The sequence below is a fragment of the Falco rusticolus genome, chromosome 16, assembly GCF_015220075.1.
Source record: "Falco rusticolus isolate bFalRus1 chromosome 16, bFalRus1.pri, whole genome shotgun sequence".
In the NCBI taxonomy this organism is placed as follows: domain Eukaryota; kingdom Metazoa; phylum Chordata; class Aves; order Falconiformes; family Falconidae; genus Falco; species Falco rusticolus.
In genome coordinates this window covers 3,702,317-3,724,331 of record NC_051202.1, presented here as the reverse complement: position 1 = coordinate 3,724,331, position 22,015 = coordinate 3,702,317, and the positions used below count along the sequence as shown (strand labels likewise).

General features: G+C 51.2%; 1 protein-coding gene across 1 annotated transcript in view; it reads left to right on the top strand.

Annotated features, from left to right (window-relative positions):
• Nucleotides 1-10,637: 10,637 nt before the first annotated feature.
• Nucleotides 10,638-22,015, top strand: part of LOC119158236 (protein CEPU-1) — a 352,937-nt gene continuing 341,559 nt past the window's right edge. Inside the window, exon 1 of the mRNA XM_037409927.1 lies at nucleotides 10,638-11,019. Within this exon, the coding sequence (XP_037265824.1) occupies nucleotides 10,944-11,019 (76 nt within the window). The 5' untranslated portion in view covers nucleotides 10,638-10,943. The remainder of the gene's footprint in view (nucleotides 11,020-22,015) is intronic.

Below are 22,015 nucleotides of genomic sequence, written 5' to 3'. Positions count from 1 at the left end.
ATGCCTTTGAGCCCCCTCGTGCCTGTGCGTGGGCTGCTAGCCCAGGAGGTGACAGGGTCTCTGGTTTGAGCTATTGGCTGTGTGGCTGGGGGGGTCTGGGGAGAAGGGATGGGGAAGGTGGGTGTGCAAGATGCAGTAAGAGGGAAATGCTCTTTGCTCCCTGTGCCCTGCTAAGTTTGAAGTATGTTCAAGGCTGTGCTTTCTCCTGCTGCGCCCCTGCAGAGCACAGAGGCTTGGCTATGTGTTTTGTGGAAGAAATGCTGGTAAAACCAGTGCTCAGGGGAGGGCCCTCCTGGTGTGTTATGTGCTACCTGTGTTCTCTGCTTGCATCTCATGCAAGCAAGCCTTCCCTGGAGCAAACTAGTGTTGCATCCCTTAAGATAGCAGGGAAGGGGCTACAATGCATGGTGCCCCTCTCTCCTCTGGGGTTGCTCTGGCTTGGGCAGCAAAAGAAGGCGCAGACCAGTCCCAGCTGGAAATTATGGCTGTTTCTTGCTTGGATGTAAAATGTCTGGGGGTGTTGGGGGTGTGTGTGTGAAGGTGAGTTTGCAGCAGCCAGTGCAGAGAAGCCAGGTGCTGCAGGGGTTGGGAAACCTGCACTTTGGAGGTGTGGGGGCCAAGACTGCTCAGTTTGCTCTGGTTTGTTGCCTCTGGCAGGCTGGTGGGTGTTCTGAGAAGGGAGCTAGCTAGCATCTTGCCCGGTACCTTGGCATCCCTCCCACTGCGGGGTCTGTGAGGTCAGGGCTGGAGGCTCCTTGCGTGGGGATGGGTGAGCAGTCGCAGAGCATCGCCCAGGCAGTGGGCTGTAGCTCTGCGGAGACAGAGGTATAATTATCCTGGCTCCTGTCGCTCTTTCTGCTCTGCCAATGCTTCTGCAGGCCAGAGGGCTGAACTGATGTATTTATGCACCTTCCCCTGTCTGTGTTTAAACAGCACCTTGGAAAATGCAGTAAAAGAAGCCACAACTCTTCTCAGTGTCCTCTAGGGGTTTTAATTTATTTTTATTGTGTTGGATGCTTGCTTCATTGTGGTTTTTGTAGCTTTTCCCCCCCCCCCCCCCCCATTGCTGGAAGTTGGCTTTACTGCAGAGCAGAGGTGGTGCAAAGAAATAGAGGCCACTGAATTGCAGAGTGTTAATAGGTATAGTAGGACAAGATAGCATGGAGGGATGTGGCAGAGCTCCCAATAAGCTTTGGGGGTTAGTGTTTAATGGTGAGTCTGCATCTTTCCCCACAGCTGAAAGTGTTCTGGGTCTGTCTTCACTGGGGCACAACCTGAATTTCCCGCTGGCTGTCTGTGCAGCCAGGCACTGCTCCTGCATACTTGTGTACGGATCCTGGTGTGGGCTGAGGATGCTGAGTGCTTGAGGACAGTGTTCCCCCTACCCCCCCACCACCCAAAAAAATAAATAAATGTGGAATTACTCATGTTTTCCAGCTCAGGATAGGACAGTGCAACAGGGAAGATTTCTGTGAGTCTCCTTAGGGCACATTAAAAAAAAAACCAAACCAAACCCGAACTGTTAGAAATTGGTGGGGTTTTTGCTTCCACTGGTGACTAAACTAGCATGAAACAGTTGTAATTTTCTGCATCTTGTGTGAATGAGCATCCTCTTCTTGTTGCAGGCAGGGCCAGGCTGATTTACAGCCATGTTGACCCTCCTGGCTGTGCTGGACTGCTGCATCACCTCAAGGAGAAGACACCTGAGGTACTGTAAACTGTTGGGGTTTTTGGGTTTTTTTCCTGTGATTACAAGATGATTTGCATCTGAAGGGTGTAAACCTGTTCTCAAAGCATTGAAGGTGGCTTATACTGTGTGTGAGGTGTGAAGTTGCCCACACAGTGAGTTTTTTGGAGTGTGGCTTCATCTGGCTGGTGTTGGGTAACCCTAGTTAATCCAGAACTGGAAGCTGTTGGAAGTGATTTGGAAAACCTGGAGATGTTTAAAGCTTATGAGGCTTTTGACCCGTCTCATTTATGCTCGCCTCTTGTGTGGCTGAGGGAGAAGCTTAGAAATGTGAAATACGGTGTGAAATCTTTTGAGATCTCTAAGTCGCGTACATATACACATAAGCGCTTCCATCTCCTTAAAACTTCATCTCTCCTTCCTCAGTCGATCCATGCCTGGTTGTGTTATGCTACTGCAGGTGGGGACAGAGTGGGTAGGAGCAGGTGAGGGACATGACTTGCTCTCTCCATCCCCCTTCCCCAGCCGCATCCTGCCCCTCTGCCTCCTTTCCTCCCTGTGCCCCACCAGCACCCAGCTGCAGCATCCTCATGCAAATCCTGTCTCAGTGTGGGGACAGGGGGAACGCAGGCTGAGGGCTGCACATTTAAGGCTTATATGGGCTTTTTAAAATATTTTTTTTCTCCTGTTGTATTTTGCAAAGCTGAGAACCATGTCAGAAAAAGTCTGTTAGGCTGGGAAATTAATATTTCTTCTGAAACTTAAGTTTTCAGAATCTACCTGTTTTTCATACGCGGGTTGTGTGCTCTTCCTGCTGTTTTTCCTAGCAGATGCTTTGCTGTTGCAAGGCTCAGACCTGTCAGTCGTGCTCTGGATCTCTCCTCTGCTGTGCAGCCATTTTATACAGTCTTTGGCCTTGGAAAAAAGTTAAGCATATGCCGGCTGGTCTCGAAGGTGTAGGGGTGTGGGTGGGCTGTGTGTCATCTTTGCAAAGATATTGGGGGGGGGGGGGGGAACCCCCAAACCTCTATCATTTTGCAAGTTCCAGCTGTTAAAGGGTGGCCCTGTGGTTGCTGGCTCTGAGTCCCATCCCATCTTGCTGTCTCTAGTCCCTGCCGCTGCTCAGGTCCAGCGCTGGCATCCCACAGCGCTTCTGCAGTGCCAGTGGTGAGATCTGAGGGCAGAGGCAATCTTGCTTCCTCCTGTAGCATCAGAACTGTGTGAGAGCCCCTTCCGGAGGCTGCTGCAGTGGGAAGAAGGAAGGAAACAGCAAGGAAAGGCAGAAAGAGGGAGAAAAATTAAGGTTTTTGGAGCTGACTTGCTCATTTCCCCTCAATGATCCCGAGCTGTTCCAGTCATTCAGTGATGCTGTGTATTTGTCACCTAATTTCATCCCAAACACCTTAAACTGAAAATAAAGCACTGTTTAATAAACAGCAGCCAGCGTTTCATTTCCCTGGATGTTCTGGTAGCAACTGCTCATTATTCCAATGATTTCCCCCCACTGTAATTATTCGGAACCGACTGTTCACAGATTCCTATATTGACTTGTATATCTGTACACGCACATGCTGAAATATGTATATATTTTGGTGTCCTATTGAAAATTCAATAGGCTCCAATTTCAGTTGCTGTTGCCTTCCCCCTGTGCCTCCCCTCTCCAATTTGCCGATGCTACAGCTGCACGATGGAGAAGAAAGGATGCAGCGTCTAGCGCGGACGTAAACAGCAACGTCCAACTGAAATGGGCAGAGAAAAATTACTTCCTTGTACTACCACGCTCTTGACAAGAGCTGGCTCTTTCTTTTTTTCTTTTTTTTTCCCCTTCTTCCCTTCTTTTTCTACCACGTTCAATTTTCTGGCTCTGCCGGGCAGGTTACAGAACTAATCTTGAATGTGCTTTGAGCCTACTGTATAACATGACAAGCCTTTAAAGACTGGGGTGGGGGAAGAAGGAAATGGAGCATGTGGGGAATGCAATTAGTTTGGGGTGGCAGCGTGAGTGGGAGAAGCTAAAATTGCAAACGTGGGTTATTTGGGGGAAAATAAATCTTGTTCCTCCCAGGGCTGGCTTACCTGGGTTTCTTGTGGGAGACATGAATTAGACAGGGGGGGGAAAAATTCCCTAGATGGTCTGCAGGGTCTGAAATGGCATTTTCATCACAAGAAGGTTGTTGTAATGGATGCATTTATTTTTTTTCCCCCTCTGGAGTACAAAGGCTGTCATGTTTGAGGCCTGCCAAGGTTTGACCAGTAATTAGAGGCTTGGCTGGATTCACAGGTGTTGCACCAGTGCTCAAAAGCCAAATAGATGCTGGTGTGTTTTGAGCATCTCTGCTGTTGCTGAGGATGGCCCTTCCAGAATTGAAAATATTGGTCAATAAAGAGCACCTGGTGGCTTTCTGGGTGTTCCCAGGTCCTGGTGTGCTTGCTCAAAGTGAGATCACCTGGGACATCAAGGGGGCTGCAGGCTGCTTTATTGCCCACAAGCCAAACTGGTGCCCTGGGTGGTGGCTGAGCCATGGCTGTCTGGCTGTGGCTGCTAGCTTGACGGGCTGGAAAAGAGCTGTGCACGTGCTTCTGCTGCAAAAATTAGTATCTCATTGTCGGTGTTGAAAAGCTGGTTAGAATTGTGAAAGTCTGAGAGTTCTGAGGGCAGGTATTTTAAAACTAGTATGTCTTGCAATACCTTCTCCAGGACAGACCCAGGCAGCTGACTGAGTCGGTCTTCACTCCCAAAGTCTCGGAGAAGGTTGTAGAGAGCTTGATGAGGGGGGTGGGGGGGGTGCAGGGGGGAGTGTGGGGAATTGAAAAGAAACATAGGGATGTGCCAGGGCTGTGTCACCCTCAAGCCCAGAAGCACACACAAAGTAGTAAACATCCTCTATTGCCTCGAGCCATCTGTTTGCAGAGTCTTTACCCATGCAACAGTGCCTCTTCCCCAGGTAGACTTGTTGCCTCCTTGTAATCTGTAGGTAAATAAACACCTAATCAACTGGAAAGCAGGGAGTGGAGGCGGTGAGCTGTGATAAGAGTCTGGTTGGGACAGGGACTAACTGCAGCACGTGCTCCAGCAGGCAGGTGATGGAAAACCTTGTTGTAAAATCCTTGGAATAAGGAGGAATCTCTTTTGTTTGGGGAAAGAAACTGAAAATAGTGGGAGCAGGCGGGCTGGCCGCTGAGCATCTCTGCAGAGGCCCTTACCACCTTGGTTTACTTCTGTGTTACAACACGCTTGATTTGGGGAAATTTTATTCTCTAGGTAGCATGGGTGACTGGTCCTGGTGTACCGGGCGAGGGCATGGATTGCAAGCACGGCACTGTGTGCATCCCCTCCCTGTGGGGATGCAGGTTGCTGCTTCCTCTGAGCTTGCACCTTGGAGAAGTCCAGGGACCATCCCAGCATGGGAAGGTGTATGTCACAGCTGGGTGGCTCTTGCAGGGTGCCATCTCCCTGCTGGGTGGGCACGTTGTCTGGCTGAGCCAGCCCCTTTCTCCATCCACCCCTTTTTTCTGTTGTGATGATCGTGTAGTTCCCCCAGCACGTAATTTGCCATCGTAGAACAGAATCGCAGAATATCTTGTGTTGGAAGGAACCTGTAAGGACTGTCGGGTTCCATCTTAATGGAGCTGCTGGTTGTTGGGTTGGGCTTTTTATCTCCAAACTGTTCCTTGCGACGTGCTGCGCTGCTTGGGAGAGCCTGCTGCTGAGGCTGGCGTGCATTAGGTGTTGCAGACGTGAGCTAAAAACCTGGTGCAGCAAAAAGCACCCGCTTCGGGAAGGTGTTACGGGGCGTTTGGAGCTGGGGTGGTGACCCAGTGCCCCGTAGAACATGGCATTACCGTGTTTAATGTACTCGGTGCTAATCTTTCTCTAAACAGAAGCGATCTTGCTGAGTTCAGCACTGCAGGAGCAATAACCAATGAAGGAGATGAGATTAAGAAAACTCACAAGAATCAAATGTGCTAGAAAGGGCTGGGGAAGTGCCAGGGGCACTGCAGTAAATGACCTCCCTGGGAATCGAGGACAAATAAAATTCATGCCCCGTCTCTCTTCTCCCAGGCGCCTGATGCCGATGTCTTAGCCCTCCCCTCATGGTGTGACCATAGATGTTGTTTTCAGGGTTATTTTTGCACTGGAGTACAACAAATCCTCTGTGCTATGGGGCCGAGATGAGGATCTGTGTCACTGCATTCAGAAAAACTAACCTCTCGAGCTCAAGGAGAGCTGCTTCAGTTGGCAGTAGCATTATTCTGTCTGGAACAGCCTTGAGAGGGCAAACAAAACCTTTCTGCTGTGGCTCTTGTTTCCAAAGGTGCTTTGCAGGAAGGGCTGCTGGTGATTGTGGCTGCTTTTTTTTTTTTTTTTCTTCCCCCTTGCAAGCCAGAAATGGAGCCCAAAATTTGCCCACATGCAATCAGGCTGGGGTTAAAACAGCAGTCCTGGTCCAAGCTCGGTGGGGATGAAGGAAACTTTGCTGCTCAACTTGTCGTGGAGCTGTTGGCAAGCGCTCGATGGGGAATATGGGGTTTTCATCCAAAGTGGGGTGGGGGTGATGGGAGCTGTAGGGCTTGATTTTTTTTAAATTTGATTTTTTTGCCACCGGAGGCAATTGGGATGGTAAATGCCTTGGTGATGGACTGGGTGGGGGTTTTTCCCCAGCAGGTTTGCTCACTGGCAGTGTGAGGATGTCCTTCACAGAGCCTGGGCATCCCAAAGTGTCTCGACAGCGGCCACCGTCTTGGATCTCTACCCCTAGCACCGTGCAGGCTCGGAGGCTGCAAGGATGACTTGGCAGTGATATATTTACTACAATTACCATCTCTCTTCCCAGAGGAGGAAAAAATAGATGAATAATATGTTTTGAAGGTGTCATGGAGTGAAAGCAAGAGAGGAGCTTGAGCCTGAACTTATGAATAACTTATAGGCTTCCTCCCTTCATGCAGTCACTCCATTTGGGCTTATCTTTCTCACCCGTAGGAGGTGTAATTAAAGGAGCAAAGCCGGGCATTCACGTGCACAGCGGCTGCCTGTGGGCACTCGTCTGTCTGGCTCCATGTGTCCTGTGCACACAAGGGCACGGGGGTGCTGAGATGCCTTTGAGATGCTGGCGTAGGCACTGATTAAGCTTTGCAGATTCCACCCCCCTCGGTCACTATCCCTCATTTAAGTTATGTGCAAAACACCCTTTTTTCCTTCTCTTTGATATTTTGGTATAGCTGGTAGAAGCGTTCCCTTAACTCTCACCTTGTACTGGTGAAACTGGGAGCAGAAGTATCCTGGGGTGGGGAAACGCCGCAAGAGGAAGCGGGCGAGTCCTGCAACCTTTGCTTAAGATTTGGGAGATTTTTTTTTTTGGTTTGGTTCTTGGCATGGCTGGAAATTCCCTTCCTGACCTCATGTGGTGACTTAGCTTTTCCAAGCCTTATTTTTCTAGCCCTAAAAAGAGAAATAATTTGCTCTTGTCTCAATACCTTTCTTTGCCTTGTTTATTTTGACTTGAAGATCTTGAGGGAGGGACTGTGTTTTGGTTGGGTTTTTAACCAGGTATACATACAGAGACTAACATAATGGAACCAGGATCTTAACAAAGGCATGTGAAACGCTATTGCAATGCATATAGTAATTATAGGTATGTATATGTAGGGATGATGAAAAAATCCAATGAAACATGGCATTTCCCTCTGGAAAAATGTTAGCAGAATAAAACCACGCCTGGGAGTATGTCAGTTCCAGCAAAAAATGTCTATTAAAAATTATGCAGTGCTGTTCAGCAAGGTCACAACGCTCCTTTTAGAGCCAGTTAGAGGTTTCATTTCAAAGCAGCATGTCACTTTTTTTTCTCCCTGCAGACTTTTAGCTAAGGTGTTGTATTTTGGTCTTCTATTCAGATCTGGGGCAAAAAAACCCCAACCAACCCCAAACCTCATGTAAAATTTTGCAGAAATGTCTGCCAAAAGGGGACACTTGCAGCTCAATATGCATGGAGGTTTGGCATCCCTGTTTAACACCATATATATGTGTGATTTCCAATGAATAACTTCTTTCCCCCTGTCCCCCTATCTCGGGAGTGCAGCCCTGCTATCGGTATGTTCATATCAGCCTGGCACATAGATATGTATGAGTGTAATGGATATTAGGCATTTATTGCAAGGCGTTCTGTTGAACATCACCTGCTGTTCAACATGAAAAGTTGATGTTCCACAAAGCCACAAGCCAAAGGCTCCTTAAGAGCTGTTCTGGTGCACCGGGTAAATATACGTGCTCAGAACAAGCGCTGGGTGAATTAATAATGCATAGAGTAAATCTGGAGGAAGAGCGGCTACTGCATAGGGCCGCCTTATAAAGTGCTCTCTCTGCTTAGGCAAATAGACGGGGAAGTTGTGTTTTTTAAAGCGTAATGGCTAGGTAATAATCCAAACTAACCTAATCGCCTGCTTCCAGCTGTTGTAAGTACGCTAGCTGGCTCAGCAGCCAGGGTCAAATTCAGAAGCATTGCAAAAAGGTGGGAGAAATTGTTATGTGGCATCTGGCGTTATTGTAGGTAACTCGTGTTGATGGAGTAGCGGGGAAGCGGTGGAGAGGATGAGATGATGTGACAGAGACAGGAATCCTTACCCTTTCCCAAGCATCTCCATCCAAAATGTATCAGCTGGGGGTGGCTGGGGCAGCGGCAGGGTTGTGGATGAGGAACAGCTCAAGCCCTAACATCACGAGGTGGGTAGGAGTGGGTACTACACCCCCCACGGCTTCCCGAGGAATATCGCGCTGGATGCATGCCTGTGGCGCTTAGGAGCGTGGGTTAGAGATGGACTTGGCAGTGCTGGGTTAAAGGTTGGACCTGATAATCTCAAAGGTCTTTTTCCAACCTAAATGATTTTGTGTGCAGCCCAGGACTGGGTCGTTAGTGGTACTGCTCTCGTTAGCTCTTCCCACCCTAATGAGCTGGGCAGTGATGCAGGCGCTGGGAGGCTGTACCATAAAATGATGGTGGAGAGCTCTGGGGTGGTTGGACCTCCTTGAGGTCTATGGTTTGAAGCAAGCCTTGGGGGAGGAGGAGGAGGGCTGAAAGCTGTTTGCCTCAAGCAGCAGCTTTACGCCAGTGGTGTCTTGGCAAGACCCCCATGAAAACTCACGGGTGACAGCAGTGGAGCTCTTGGGGAAAGCCTGAGGATGGGTGAAGTGCATCTCCCTGGTTGGGGACAAGGACCTGCAAGTGTCCAACAGGGCTGTTGGGGACATCTGACCCAAGCTGCCGGTCCCTCAGCCGCCAGCTTTTGATGTGGGGATTGTTAGAGCTGTGGAGGGGGCCGTGGGAGAGGGACTGGCACCTGCCCTTTGTCACCTTTCTGCAGCAGAGTGACCCGCCGGCGTCTGACTCGGAGCCTCTCTGGGCGGCAGTGATAGAAGGGAGAGAAACACAGCTGGATTTCCAGGAGTTTGCAGCCAAATCTTCTGAATTGCAAAGTGAACAGCTCAGATGTTTGGAAGCCTCCGAGGAGGAATAAATACAAAAAGCCAAGATACCTTTTTTCTTTTTTCTTTGTCATTTTTTTCTGCCTATAATGTTGTTTTAAGGGGCTGTGAGTCACCTCGAGTGACAAAATGAGACATCCTTACTACTAATGAAAATAATGAATATTTAACAAGATACTATTTATTTAGGTTGTGTCAAATAGGAGTCTTGGGGTTCAGTGTCTGTAGTAATAATAATGTTGGATGAACGCTGAAAAAAATTTAAGGTTTTGGTCTTGAGGACCCTTTCAATGTAGGCATGTTGGTGTTGTGCTCTTGATGCTGGGGTGGGGTATGGGTAGGGGTGGTTTTGGAGGTGTTGTGAGTTGGAGAAAGGTCTATTTTGTTTCCATTGTGAAATAAGCACTAAAATTGGCACGTGGTGAGGAGTGAACACAAATGTGTTTGAGGCTAGGCAGGGGGCGAGTGGCCCCGATGCTGCTTGGTGCGGGAGGTGGTCGTGAGGAATCAGATGAGCGTGGCGACAGCACAAGGGAGAAAGGCTTTGATCTGGAGTGAAAGTAGATTGCTGCTACAAATTGAGTTATTCCCTATTAAATTTGCTTTTAGAGCAATTTCCATATGGCATTAGCCCTATAGGAGGAGGAGGCTTGTTGGCCTCTCCCCAGCCCCCCCGAAAGCAGAGTTGGGCGCAGCACGTTTTGGGATGTATGAAGGCTTCTCCCCCCATCATCATCATCATGCAGGTGGTGAAACTGAGGCACGGCAGTGCTGCAGTCACCCCGTGGGGGGGCTTTCACCCCCCCCCCCTTTTCACAGGGGGTGCAGTGCTGGGATGGGGGTGGCAGGGGAGCCCCCCAGAATGGATGTTGGAGGAGGGGTGAGGATACCCATGAGTGTTGGATGCTGGAGGGGGTGCAGATGTGTGGGGGGGTGTGATGCTGGAGAGAGGTCGGGTGCTGACGGAGGTGTCTGATGCTGGTGGGTGCTGGATACTGGGGGTGCGTGTGAGGATACCCATGAGTGTTGGATGCTTGGAGGGGGTGCGGGTGGGGGTGGCTGATGCTGGAGGGGCTGTCTGATGCTGGTGGGTGCTGGATGCTGGGGGATGTCGGATACTGGGGAAGGGTGTCTGATGCTGATGGGTACCGGGGTGGCGGGGAGGGGAGCGTCTGATACCCTTTGAGGGGAAGTGGGATGTGTGATACTCCTGGAGGCGGGGGAGGGCGCCTGATGCTGGTGGGTGCCGGAGGGGGCGGGGGGTACCTGATGCTGGGGGGTGCCCGCTGCCGGGGGGGTGAGGTGGGTGCCGGGTGTCCCGGCTGCGGGGGCGAGGGAGGCGCCCGTTGCCGGCGGGGGGTCCCGGCTGCCGGGGGTCCCGGCTGCGGGGGGCGGTGGGTGCGCGGTGCGGGGGGGGCCCCGCAGCCAATGAGCGCGGCGCGGGGCAGGGCTGCCTGCGCGGCCGGCGGCGTGTTGCAGCCGGGCGGCGTGTGCGGGCCGGAGCGGCGGGCACGGCAGCGCTCGTCCCTCGCACCTTGCAACCCCTTCCGACCCCCCTTCCCCCCCTCCCCCCCTTTTTTTTTTTCCTCCTTTTTGCCTTTTTTTTCCTTCCTCACCCTGCGGTGCTTTTTTACATTTTTTTTTTCCTCCCCCCTTCCTTCCCCCCCCCCTTCCCTCCCCCTTCCTGCGCTTTGCTCTGGGAAACGCTGGATTTTAAACCTCTCCCCGCCAGGCAGTGAGTGGGGAAGGAGGGGAGAGAATCGCAGCCCGCGGTGAAACATGGCCCAGGCGAAAATGCACCACCCCGTCTCTTGGGTGATCTTCGCCGGGATGGCCGCTCTCCTCCTCTCCCAAGGTAGGGCCGGGCGGGGATGCTGCGGGGGATGCTGCGGGGGGGGATGCAGCCGGAGCGTACGGAGGGTGCGCGGCCCCACGGCAGCACCCTGCCGGGGGAGGGGGGGCTGGGATGGGGTGAGGACACCCCCCTCGGAGCGGGGATAGAGCTGGGAGAGGGTCCCCAGCCCGCCGCTAAGTTGCGGGGGGTGCGGATGCGGGTACGGTGCGGCGGCAGCTGCCGGTGCGTGCTCCCTCCCCGCGGTGCACTGGGATGGGGGGCACACACTTCTCCCATGGCGCAGCACCCCTCCTCAACTGATTTTATTATATTTTTTTGGGGTGGTGGTGCCGAACGGTTCTGCCATCTCAACTTAGTTGCCGCGGGAGCAGCGCATCCAACAGGCTGGGTGCGGGGGGGGGTGTGTGTGCCTGTGCAGCCCACCCCCCCGCCAGCACCCTTTGCTTTGCCTGCAAGGTCGTCCCAAAAACTGGGTGCAGCCCCGGCTCCTGCCCGCTGGACTGGGGACTTGGGAAGTCCTTGTCCAGCTTGTCCCGGGCGAGCACGGCTGCCTTCCCCCCTGTCCCGGGGGATGGCGCTTCGCGAGGCCCCCCACCCCGCGCTGTGCGAGGGCGGGGGGGGAAAAAGAGCAAAAAAAACAAGGGGGGAGAGGAGGGGGCAGGAGCCAGCCCCATCTGGCTGAGAGCACCGAGCCTGTCAGCTCGCGTTAGTCTCCTCGCAGCCATCTGGAGGGGCTGTGGGAGCGGGGTTCCCTGCGTGGGAGGGGAGGATGGGGCCGCATCCTGCACTGGGGGGGCGGGGGGGGGGGGCGCATCCTGCGCGGGGCTCCGGCGGGGAAGGGGAGATGCTCCCGCGGGCCGTGCTCAGCGGGTGGTACCCGGGGTTTTGCGGGGCTGGATGTACCCCGCGGGGGATGCATGTACCCGTGGGGGGGCTGGATGCAGCCTCCTGCACGGGGTCGGGGAGTGGGGGGGAAGGGACCTGCTGGAGCCAGGCCCCTCTGTGCTGCCCCGGTGCCCACCGAGGGCTGGGGACGAGGGTGTGGGCACCCGTATGTCCAGATCAGCCCTGCTGGATCCCGCATCAGCTGAGGTGCTGTGCAGCAGCCCTCCGGTGGGGTGTGAAACCCTTGGCTACGTGGGGCAGGGGGCTGGTGGGGCAGGGGGAGGTGGGCAGCCACCATCTCTGCTCAAAGTTCTCTCTGCTGGGCAGGCTGGGCCCGCTCTTGCGGAGAGCCACCCCTGTCATATCGACCGGCACGGGCTGCTTAGCATGCACATCACACGCCAAGGCATTTCTCCTCTTCGCCTTCCTCCCTCTTTCCCTCCTCAAGCTCTCTCCTCCCAGGCTTGCTGCTTCCTGCTCCTGCTGCTTGGGATGCTGGCATCCCTGCACCCCCGGCTCCCGAGGGGGGTCCCTGGGGCTGGGACCCCCAACCCCTGTGCTGCTGCCTCTGTGGGGAGCCCAGGTGGGGTGGTGGAAGGTTGGGGCTCCCCAGGAGGGGGGTAAAGCTGCCCTTCCCTCCCTTGTTTCTCCTGCTCAGAATTTGTGCTTCATTTATTTTATTTGTTTGTTTATTGGATGTCTGCTTTTTGGCTCCTGACTGGGCTTCCTTGCAGTCCTATTCCCTGCCTCTGGTCATCTCTCATGCTTCCTCTCTCTCCTCCCATCGAAGCTTACAGATCAGAAAGTAGTTGGGGTTTTTTTTCTTCTTTTTTTTTTTTTTTTTTTTTTTCTTCTCCCAGGCGGCATAGCTGTGGGGAGGATTGCCCTGCCTCCCCAAGGAAAAAATCCCCCGAGCCCCCTGCTTTGCAGGGATCTGGTGTGGGTGCCAGAAGTCACAGAGTCACGGCTGAGGTGGGGAAAAAGCAGGGAGCTTCGTTGTGCCATGGTCTCAGGGGGACTAGGGGCTGAACTGTGGGGTGCTGGGCAAAGCATTGCACAAAAAAGTTTAGGTTTTTTTGAGCTGGGAGAAGCTGGGTGTGCTGGGTTGTCAGAGGGAAGGAGTTTCCCTGGGAGGTTTTCTTGCGTAATTGTATTTAAATGAGTCATTAATTTTTTTAAAACTACCTAGCAGAAGTGATTTTGCTTTTTAGCAAAAACTTTCTAAGGGAGTTTTGAGAATCTGGGGGGGGGGTCGTTCAGTCACAAGGGTAGTATATCCAGCATGCCAAATCCCAGCAGTACGGTGCTGCTGCTTTGTGAACTCTTTGGATAGCCACAGTATTTTTTTGTTTTCTAACTTTTCTCTTGCGCTTGGTATACCAAAGCAGAGCTGGCTTGTGTTTGAAAATGCGAAAATTATTGTCGTGTAGGAAGACCGTGTTTTGCACAAATCTACTACAAATAGCTCAAGAGATCTGTGCTGCCCTCTGCAGCAGTTTATCAATACTCCAGGTCATTTACCTATTTACAGCCAAGCAAACAATAAGAAAAGTGGTTTGTGAGTATACTTGAGTGTAAAGCGGAGCATGAAGTGGGATAATTCTGAAGTGCTTGACCATCCACGTTTGTGCAAACAGCCACAGGGCCTCCAAGTTCTGCAGATTCACTCTTGGTTTTTTTTGGAAACGTGCCCCCGTGACAGGCGCTCTTGTGTAGTAGCTGTTTGGAGGGAGCCCTCTGAGGCCCGAAAGGTCCAGCTTGGCTTGGTGCCCGGTGATGCTACCGTTCCCAAGGGAGCTGTTTATTATGGGGTGTTGGTGCTAGAGAGCGAGATGAGGGGGCTTGCTTGGGTGCTGCATCTCCGTGGGAATGAGATGCAGGTGTCCATCGCATCACGTGGGAAGGGCAGAGCCAGCCAAGGACCCAGCCATGGCTTGGGGGAAGGAGCTGGGAAGAGGAAGGTTGCAGAGGGCTGGGATAGCCCTGAGCGTTGGGAGATGAGCAGCAATTTGGCAACACAGCTCTCATTGTGTTTGCGGTATCTCTTCTGTAGGATTTTTCTTTAAACAGCAGCAGTGAATATCTACAGTGTGTTTAAGGACCCAGCAGCGGTGTTTTCGCTTCCTTCTTTCCATATTTTGAAGTAGAGAGGTGGTCTTGTGTGTTCCTGACTCACACCCACCTGGATTTCTTGAGGAAGAGGAGGACTTGTGCAGAAATCCCACCTCGGTGCTTGGGAGTGGAAGAGAGAAGAAAACTCTTCACTCAACCATGCGTAAAAGGATTAACCGGGCTAAAAGGTCATAGAAGATTTAGCTGGGCCTTTAGCATCAGTAAGCCAAGAATTATGGGAATTTGATTTACAAATTAGCATAAAGACCTTATTCTAATAAGCATGCAAACTGAAATAGGTATGTAAAATAATAGCATATGTCAACATCATACACGGAGTGTTCCTCATCCAAAAGAATTATGTGGCTGGGTTGCAGATAACTCCCAACTGGAGACATGGGATGGAAAGGCTGGATCTGGCCAGGAGATGCATCCATGGGGAGGGGGATGGTCGGTCGCTCCCCCTGGGGAAGGGCAGGATTGGGGAGCACTGCATGGGTCGGGGGTATGCATCCTGGGAGGGCACTTTCTCGGTGGAGGCGGGAGGGGAGACTTGGCAGTGGAAGGAGGTAATTGTGCTAATGAATGTGTATAAGAAAAATTATGTGTATCGACATCTTTCTGTGAGTACCCGGATTTATTGCTCCCCCGGGAAAATATTAGATGTGGCTTCGTGGTGGTTAATAGTTACCGTGCAGGTCAATAAAATGTGATATTCACCCCAACAGCAGAAAATAGCTATTTAATAGATAATAACGGTAATAATCAATACCTACATGATTAGATAACCCAGTTATATGTAGTATATAAAAGGAGGGGAATGCGCTCTGGTTACTCAATGGCCTGATTTGGAGTGTTGCTGAACATCTGTCATTCTTGTTGACTTTAACCGAAGCTGTAAGCAGGTATCCAGCACCTCTGGAAATCAGGCCACTGCATGGCATTAATTGGCACTTTTTTTAAGACTCCACAGAGTAAGTGGGAACCCAAGCAGAAAGATGCTTCTGGAAGCAGGTGGTGGTGTGCAAAACAAGTGGGATGGCACCTAAAACAGCTGGGTTGGTGCCTGGGATCTTGGTTTGGTCGGTGGCTTCATTGTGGGTGCCGTGCGTGGTGTTGCACGTGGGGGTTTTCATGCATTTCATTTCATGCTTCCCTGGGAGCATCCCTCCACTGATCTGGTGCTGGTGGCAGTGGGCTGACGGAATATAGTGAGGGGTGAACTTGTGGTTGCTCTGTGCTGCGTATGTGGAGAGAACTTATCCAAGCGTTCTCGTTTGTAATGAGATACATTCCCCACCACACCATGCTATAAGGTGTGCTGGAGTTGGTCCGTGCTGGAGTTGCAGTAGCTTTAGGAGCCCCGGTGGTGGAGTAGAGAGATGTGTGAGGTCCCATACACACCGCCACGTGTTTTAGGATATGCAACAGCTTATTGCCTTTAAAATGCAGACGTGAAGAAGGTGGCTTCTGCCGGTACGTGGGGCAGACCAATGAAGCAGACCTGGGCTGCATGGCCAAGGAGGTATGGGCCAGTCCCCACATCTGGGGTGGGACCAACAGGCTTCTCTGGAGGAGGTCAATAGGAGTTTGACAAGCAGAAAATTATCAGGTGGTAGTTGTGAGTTTGGAGGGGAAAAAAAAAACAACCAAAAACAACCAAACCAAAAAAACCCCAAAACCCAAACAAAACTCTGGTAGAACTAAACTTCTGAAGCATGATGGGGACCATCCCTCTTTTACAGGGCTTGGTGGTGCTGGATCCTCTGGAGGCTGCAGCCAGTTCTAGGATGTCCTAGTACTCAGCAAAAGCTTTTTTTTTTTTTTAATCTGTCCAGGCATTTTGACCACAGTAACCCTGGCTAATGGTTTTTCTGTCTTACTCTTGTGTCAGCCCTGATCTGAGCATGAGATGAGTGCGTTCAATATTGGAAGTGTCTGCTTCATGTATTTTTCTTGCAGCTTTTGCTTAAAAATATCCATATTGTGATCCCCCCCCCCCCATTTTATTTTTCCCTATGGGGGAAAAAAATTGATCAGTTGACAGATCTAGGTCAAGCTAGCAAGCAGGGCTTGCTGTTTTTTTGTGATAAACCAGGGTGGAGGTGGAGGGGGAGAGCTCACCAGCTTGCTTCCCAGGCAACTCGCAGTCAGACAGCAGAGGTGGGCTCCAGCCTTCCTCCGCAGCCTGCAGAGCACCACGTGGAGAGTATCTTTCTCACCATGGGGATCAGAAAATAAACTCTGTTGCATCTATCTTTCCAAACTTCAATAATAGGAAAGGGCAAAATTTTCTTTGCTTGTTCCCCAGTTGAGAGGATGCCTTACTAGAGCAAAGCTTTAAAGAGGGTAAATATGATATTTTTTTTTAAATTTTCCCCCGGGGCTGCTGGTAGTGCTCCTTTTGATGCGCAGTGGCAAATCTTCCATTAGACTCGGTGGGACTCAGACATGATCACTCAGATGTTCATGGCAAAGGCTTGCAGCTGCCTTGGAGCCACAACTCGGACTTGGAGTTGAGCTCTTGGTTTCAAATAGGGGCCAAAATGAGCAAGGTGCCAGAACCTAGGATGTGGCAGTGGGAGTCTAAGCCATACTGCTGTCTCCCATCTTCAGCCAGCATCCTGCACTCCCGCACATGAATCTTTCTATGCCTTTAGTAGCCTTTCTTTTTTTTGGGGGGGGAAATAATTACAAAGGACAGGCTCTTTGTCACTGCACCCCCTGGGGCACCCTGATCCCAGGGGCCTCCAACTCTTTTGTGGGTGCTGGTGCATCCTCCAGGCATCACGCACCCCTTGTTCTCAGCATGTTTGGAGCTGTGGCTACTAGCCTGGAGGAGCTAGCTGCCTCCCTCCTCCTTCCCGAAGCACGCACCTTGCTCTTGGTTAATAATAAATCAGAGGTGCTGCCTCCGCTGTGCTCTGTTATCTCCCGCCAAGAAGGATATCATGGATTTTTGATGCGCTTACAGTTAATATGTCCAATGCTGAAAGCTGTTGTAAATTAATTGACCTCTTGACCCCCTTGTCCTGTTGACTGTTCCCACTACAGACAGTGTTCGGCTCTTGGCATCCTCCCCTCCTTGCTTTCCCTTCTTCCGACTCCTCCACCTCCTGCATGCTTTGCTTACTAATCAGGGGGAGCCGAAGCAGACCCTCTGAGCAGGGAGCTGCGGTTCTGAGACTCTTTGTAGCAGCGGGAAGCCAGGATCCGGGGGACCCAAGGTGCATAAATTACTGGTGGCTGGAGGATTTCCTTTAAAGCACGGGGGAGGCGGTGATGGAAGCTGGCACAGCATCCTCTGCCATCCCACGGGGATGGAGCGGTGTAGCAGCTGCCAGGCTCAAAAGTCAGCACTGAGGACCTTCTGGAGGTGGGTGGATCCCAGCACGAGGGTGCTCAGCACCTTGTGTGAGGGCACCTCTAGCCCCCTAGCCAGCTAGGGCTCATGCCAAGTGCTTGCTCTTGGAGCCGCGGCGGGGATGGCTTGCAGGGGGGGGTGGGAGCGGCTGCTTGGCAGGGGTTTGGTGGGAGGGAGCAGAAAAAGATGCTGTGAGCGTGGAGGTCCTGGACTGGGAGGTGGGTCCTGCTACAGTTTGGCCTGGTTGCGTGGTCCCCTTCCTGGCTTGGCCATGCGCTCCATGAAGATACCAGCCAGGTTTTTTTTTCCCTTGTCTGGTCCGGCTAACCTGGATTTCCCTTGAAAATGGGGCCTTTTGCCCCCTGCCGTGTGGTTGTGGGGCGCCCAGTGCTGTGAAGCTCTAAGTTTAGCTTGTGAACCCACAAATGCTCAGCCCGCCTGGCCAGTTTGCATCCTCCCGCAACTTGCAATGGGACACAGCAGCTGCGAAGCAGTAGGAAATGCCACAGGAAATTGTGTAATATTAGAAATGAAGCAGAGTGTGGTTTTTATTTATTCCAAAATGGAATAAAACAGAAAAATCACAAATTCCCTGTGAAAGCAAAGTATGGGGAAAATAAGGGTTGATTTTTGAAGCACTTTTTTTTTTTTGTTCTGATTTGGAGCTTGCAGAAGCTTTTTGTACGAAGTTGTGACTTCAAGCAAAAAAAAAAAGAGATCCAAAGGCTGTATTCCAGCAGTATCAAAAGAGCCTGGAGTCTTCGAGCCCTTGTTAGATATTTTTTTTATTGTTATTACTTCAAAACAGATCCTCTGCTAATGTTTCGATTTTGCCAGAAATGGCATTCTTGATTTAAAGAACTGGTTTCAAAGCCAAATCTGACCTGCCTTGTTGGAAGCATGACAAGCACTTAGAGCGAAGCAAGGTTCATTAATACTGTAATATTAACTTGCCATTTAAGTGGGTTTTTTCTCCCCCCCTCCTCTTGTAGGAGTTATCTAATGAATAGCACTAAGTTCCTGGGTTGGTTTGGTTGTTTTCTAGCTTTTATTCCCTTTCTGCGGGACAGATGGTATTTATAGATCAGAGGGTGCCTGTGTTGGAGGGCTTTTTGGTTTTTTGGTGTGAAGTCAGTCCCCAAAGCCAGCACCGGGGTTTTTGATAGTGGGCCAAGGCACAGGAGCTGGCTGGCAAGAGGTGAATTTGGATTTAGCGTGAGTGACATCTCTCTTAATGAAGCCCTTTCTGGAACAAGGCTGGTGAGGAGCAGGATCCATTAGAGGCTGGGGCAGTGGCGAAGCCAAAACCGCGTTGTCACTGAAGCCAATATTTAAAAAATTGTATTATTTATTGTTTACCTCTTGCGCTGCTTTTCTGCGCATCACTGCTTCCCATTGTACGTTTTGGGCTTCAAAACCTGACATCACATTAGCAGCCGGCTCCAAAGCCCCCAAATAATGCATAAACTATGATTATTCCTTCTGATCCACTTGTGTTTATGTAAATGGCTGGAAAAGCGGTTTTCAGCTTGTTTCAGAAGCTTAAGGGATTCATACCAAGCCTATTATTGAAAAATCAGAAAGTGAAAAAGCAACTTCTGAGACAAGGAATTAGCAACTCAATGGCAGCATGCATACCGCTGGCAGTACGGGATCCCACTGTATCACAGACGGGAATTTCCCCGGGATTCAAAAATCAAATCGGTGTCAACAGGTTGTTGGGCTTTGTGGGGAGGGGGGGACTTGAAGGAGGTTTGTGGCTCATCTGGAGGGGTGAGGGTCCGGGGTGGGAGGCTGGAGAGGATGCTGGGGTTCAAATAGTGGTGGTGGTGAGTTTTTTTTGGCTGATGGTGTGTGTGGAGCGTTGGTGGCTTTGGCAGCCAGCAGCTGCTGGGCTAATAGCCCCAGCTCTGTGTCCCTTGTATGCAGGGGTGCCTGCCGGGAAGGGGGTGGCAGTGCTTGGGGACACCCCGATGTCCCCAGCATGGCCATCCCCGCTCTGTGCAAGGCTTTTCCCTCTGTCCCAGGAGGGATGGAAACAGATCCAAATCCTTCTTGGGGCCTTGGTCCTTTCCAGCCAGCCCCGCAGCATCTCATCCCTCCTCGCCTGCTGCGTATTTATTTTTTTTTTTCCCCCGATTCGGTCCCTTTCCCCCTTCCTTATGTTAATTTCCCACCTGAGCACCAAGTACTTTATAAATAGCAAATCTGAAATGAATTTCCTAGCAGCAATCATTATCTCCCTCGACAGCCATTAAACATTCACACAAGCAGAGCAAAATGACAAAGGGGATTGATTTTTACAGTATGTTGGGGGGAGGTAGGAGAAAGGAAATATGTTGACGAGGCTTTTTTTTTTCCCCACCACACTCCCCTCCCTCCTAGATATTCTATCTTGAGGAATTTAAAATCACCCAGCGCCTCCTTCTTGAGATCAGGTTGGAAGGGGGTGGGAGAGAGCAAAGTTGGAATCAATAAAAATATTTTTTTTAAAGAAAAAAAGCCTTATTCCCTCCTTCTACAGCCCCTGAGAGCCTTGCTCCGATCTGTTGGCTGCGTGTGACTGGTAAACATGAAGTTAGTTATGCAGCCCCGGCTGTTGAGATGAATATGTCAGAGTTAATGCCCCTGAAGATGGAGGGGTGGGCTGGAGGGGGTGGGGGGGCCCAATCTCTGCAGCCTTCTCAGCAGAATAAATGTGTTGATGCAATAGTTGGGAGCCAGCGAGCTGCTGCCGTATGAGGCACTGTAGCTGAAAATTTAACTTTGATTTCAATTTTCATATTTGTCAGCAATAATTAGATTCAAGAAATGTTTTTGCTGCTGTTCTAAAATACTAATAAGTAGGAGCCTTTGTAGTATGGCTAATGGAGTCTTTTTTTTTTTCCTAGTGGGCTAGAAAAATTCCATTAAAGGGAAAAGTCATACTATATTACCGTGCTTCAACATGCATTGACTTTGCTGCCATGGGAATATCTGTGCTGAGAGACAGTGGTCCTGGTTTTGGGGATGATGGCCAGGAATGGGGCTGTGACCTGGTGGGGCTTCCTGGGGAGGGATGGGGGGGGACCCTCAAGCCTGGCTGGGTGGGGGGTGATGCTCTTTGGGGTGCCTGGAGGCTTCCAAAGTGCTTGTGGGGTGATGTCACGGTGCTAGTCTGGCTCTACTTCAGCCTGCTCGCTTTGGCTCTTGGCTTTTTGGTGTTGCAAGTTTCTGTGGGGGTTTAAAGCCTTCGAGAAATCGGGGTCCCCTCCTGTGGGCTCTGTCAAAGGCAGAAAGGCCCTTTTCATCCTTCTCACCCTGCTGCGTGGATTTCCTTGGCAGTACGTGCCAGGTTTTATCCCAGAGCAATGCCGGAGAGGAAAGTGGTATTAAATTTGCTGGCAATATGCACAGCAAATGGGGGAAGCTCTAAGTTGTGTCATTCTCAAGTTACTTCAGCCTATTAAGCAAACAAAAGCACTTGTGGAGTGAGAAATGGAAATGGCCAACATGGCCCGATTAATCCTGGATGTACAGTTCCATTAATAAGCCAGCTTTTAATAGGTGGCTCTTTCTAGGAGCTGCTGGGGCTAAGAATTGATGTATTCACTGTAATTGTATTGCAACTAATAGGATATGAAGAAAATTGTATGGGGAACCTGTTCCTTCACCACCATTTTCCAGTCAGTTGAAATGATGCTTCCCCCTGGAAGAGCCAGGCGGGGAAACGGTACTGAAATCTAAATGGAAACGGGAATGTTTTTAATTTCAGTGGAGGGGGGGTTGATTTGTGCTTTTGCTTCCCCATAAAGCTGGCAGAAGCTGAAGGAGCAGTTGGCCAAAATCCTGGAGGAAACGGGGATCCCAATGGCAATGGAAGTGCCCCGTGGCTGGGTAGCGGGGCTGGGCGGTGGGATGCGGCTGCTGGTGCAGGGCTGTGCCCGGTCTGGGAGCTGTGGGGGGGTCTGGGTGCCCAAGCTTGGGGCTCTGCCCCTCCAGCATGTCACCCGGAGCCTTTTCTTCTCTTCCTTGGCAGCAAGAGGGGCCTTCCCCCTGCGCAGGCGGTGCGGTTGGCTGTGAGAGACCGTGAATGAGGCTGAGGTCCTGGCTCCATTCATCCCCTGTATTTATTCAGACCTGCAATCCCAGGGCTCCAACAGTTTGCTGATCCTCTTTGCCACGAACTCTTGTTTTCACAGCCCTGCAAAAACTCTCCTCCTGCCTCGTGGAGCAAATGCACTTGTGCAGCTCTGTGTTCAGAGAGGGATTTGGGCTTTTACTGGTGAGCATCTCTCCAAGGGCTCTTGCAAGAGCAGCGCAGCTGCCAGCGGCACAGTGATGCCCATTGCTACAAATCCCAGGCAGGCTGGGCGGGTCGGCACATCCGAGGTAATACACAGCAGTGCCCTGGGATGCAGCTCTACATAATCTCAATGCAATTGTGGAATAATGCACATTAAAGCAAAGAAAGCATTAACTGGAAGAGCAGACTGATTCGAAATCCAGACGGCCCCTGATTATTGCAACCATCGCTTTGCTAATGGGCTGGGGGATTTGAAGAAGTTTTGCAGCCCCTTTCTGTCTGTTCATCGCCGCTGGCCACTGCTTCGGGGTTGTTTGTTTTTCACTCCTCCTCCCTATTTGTATGCATGC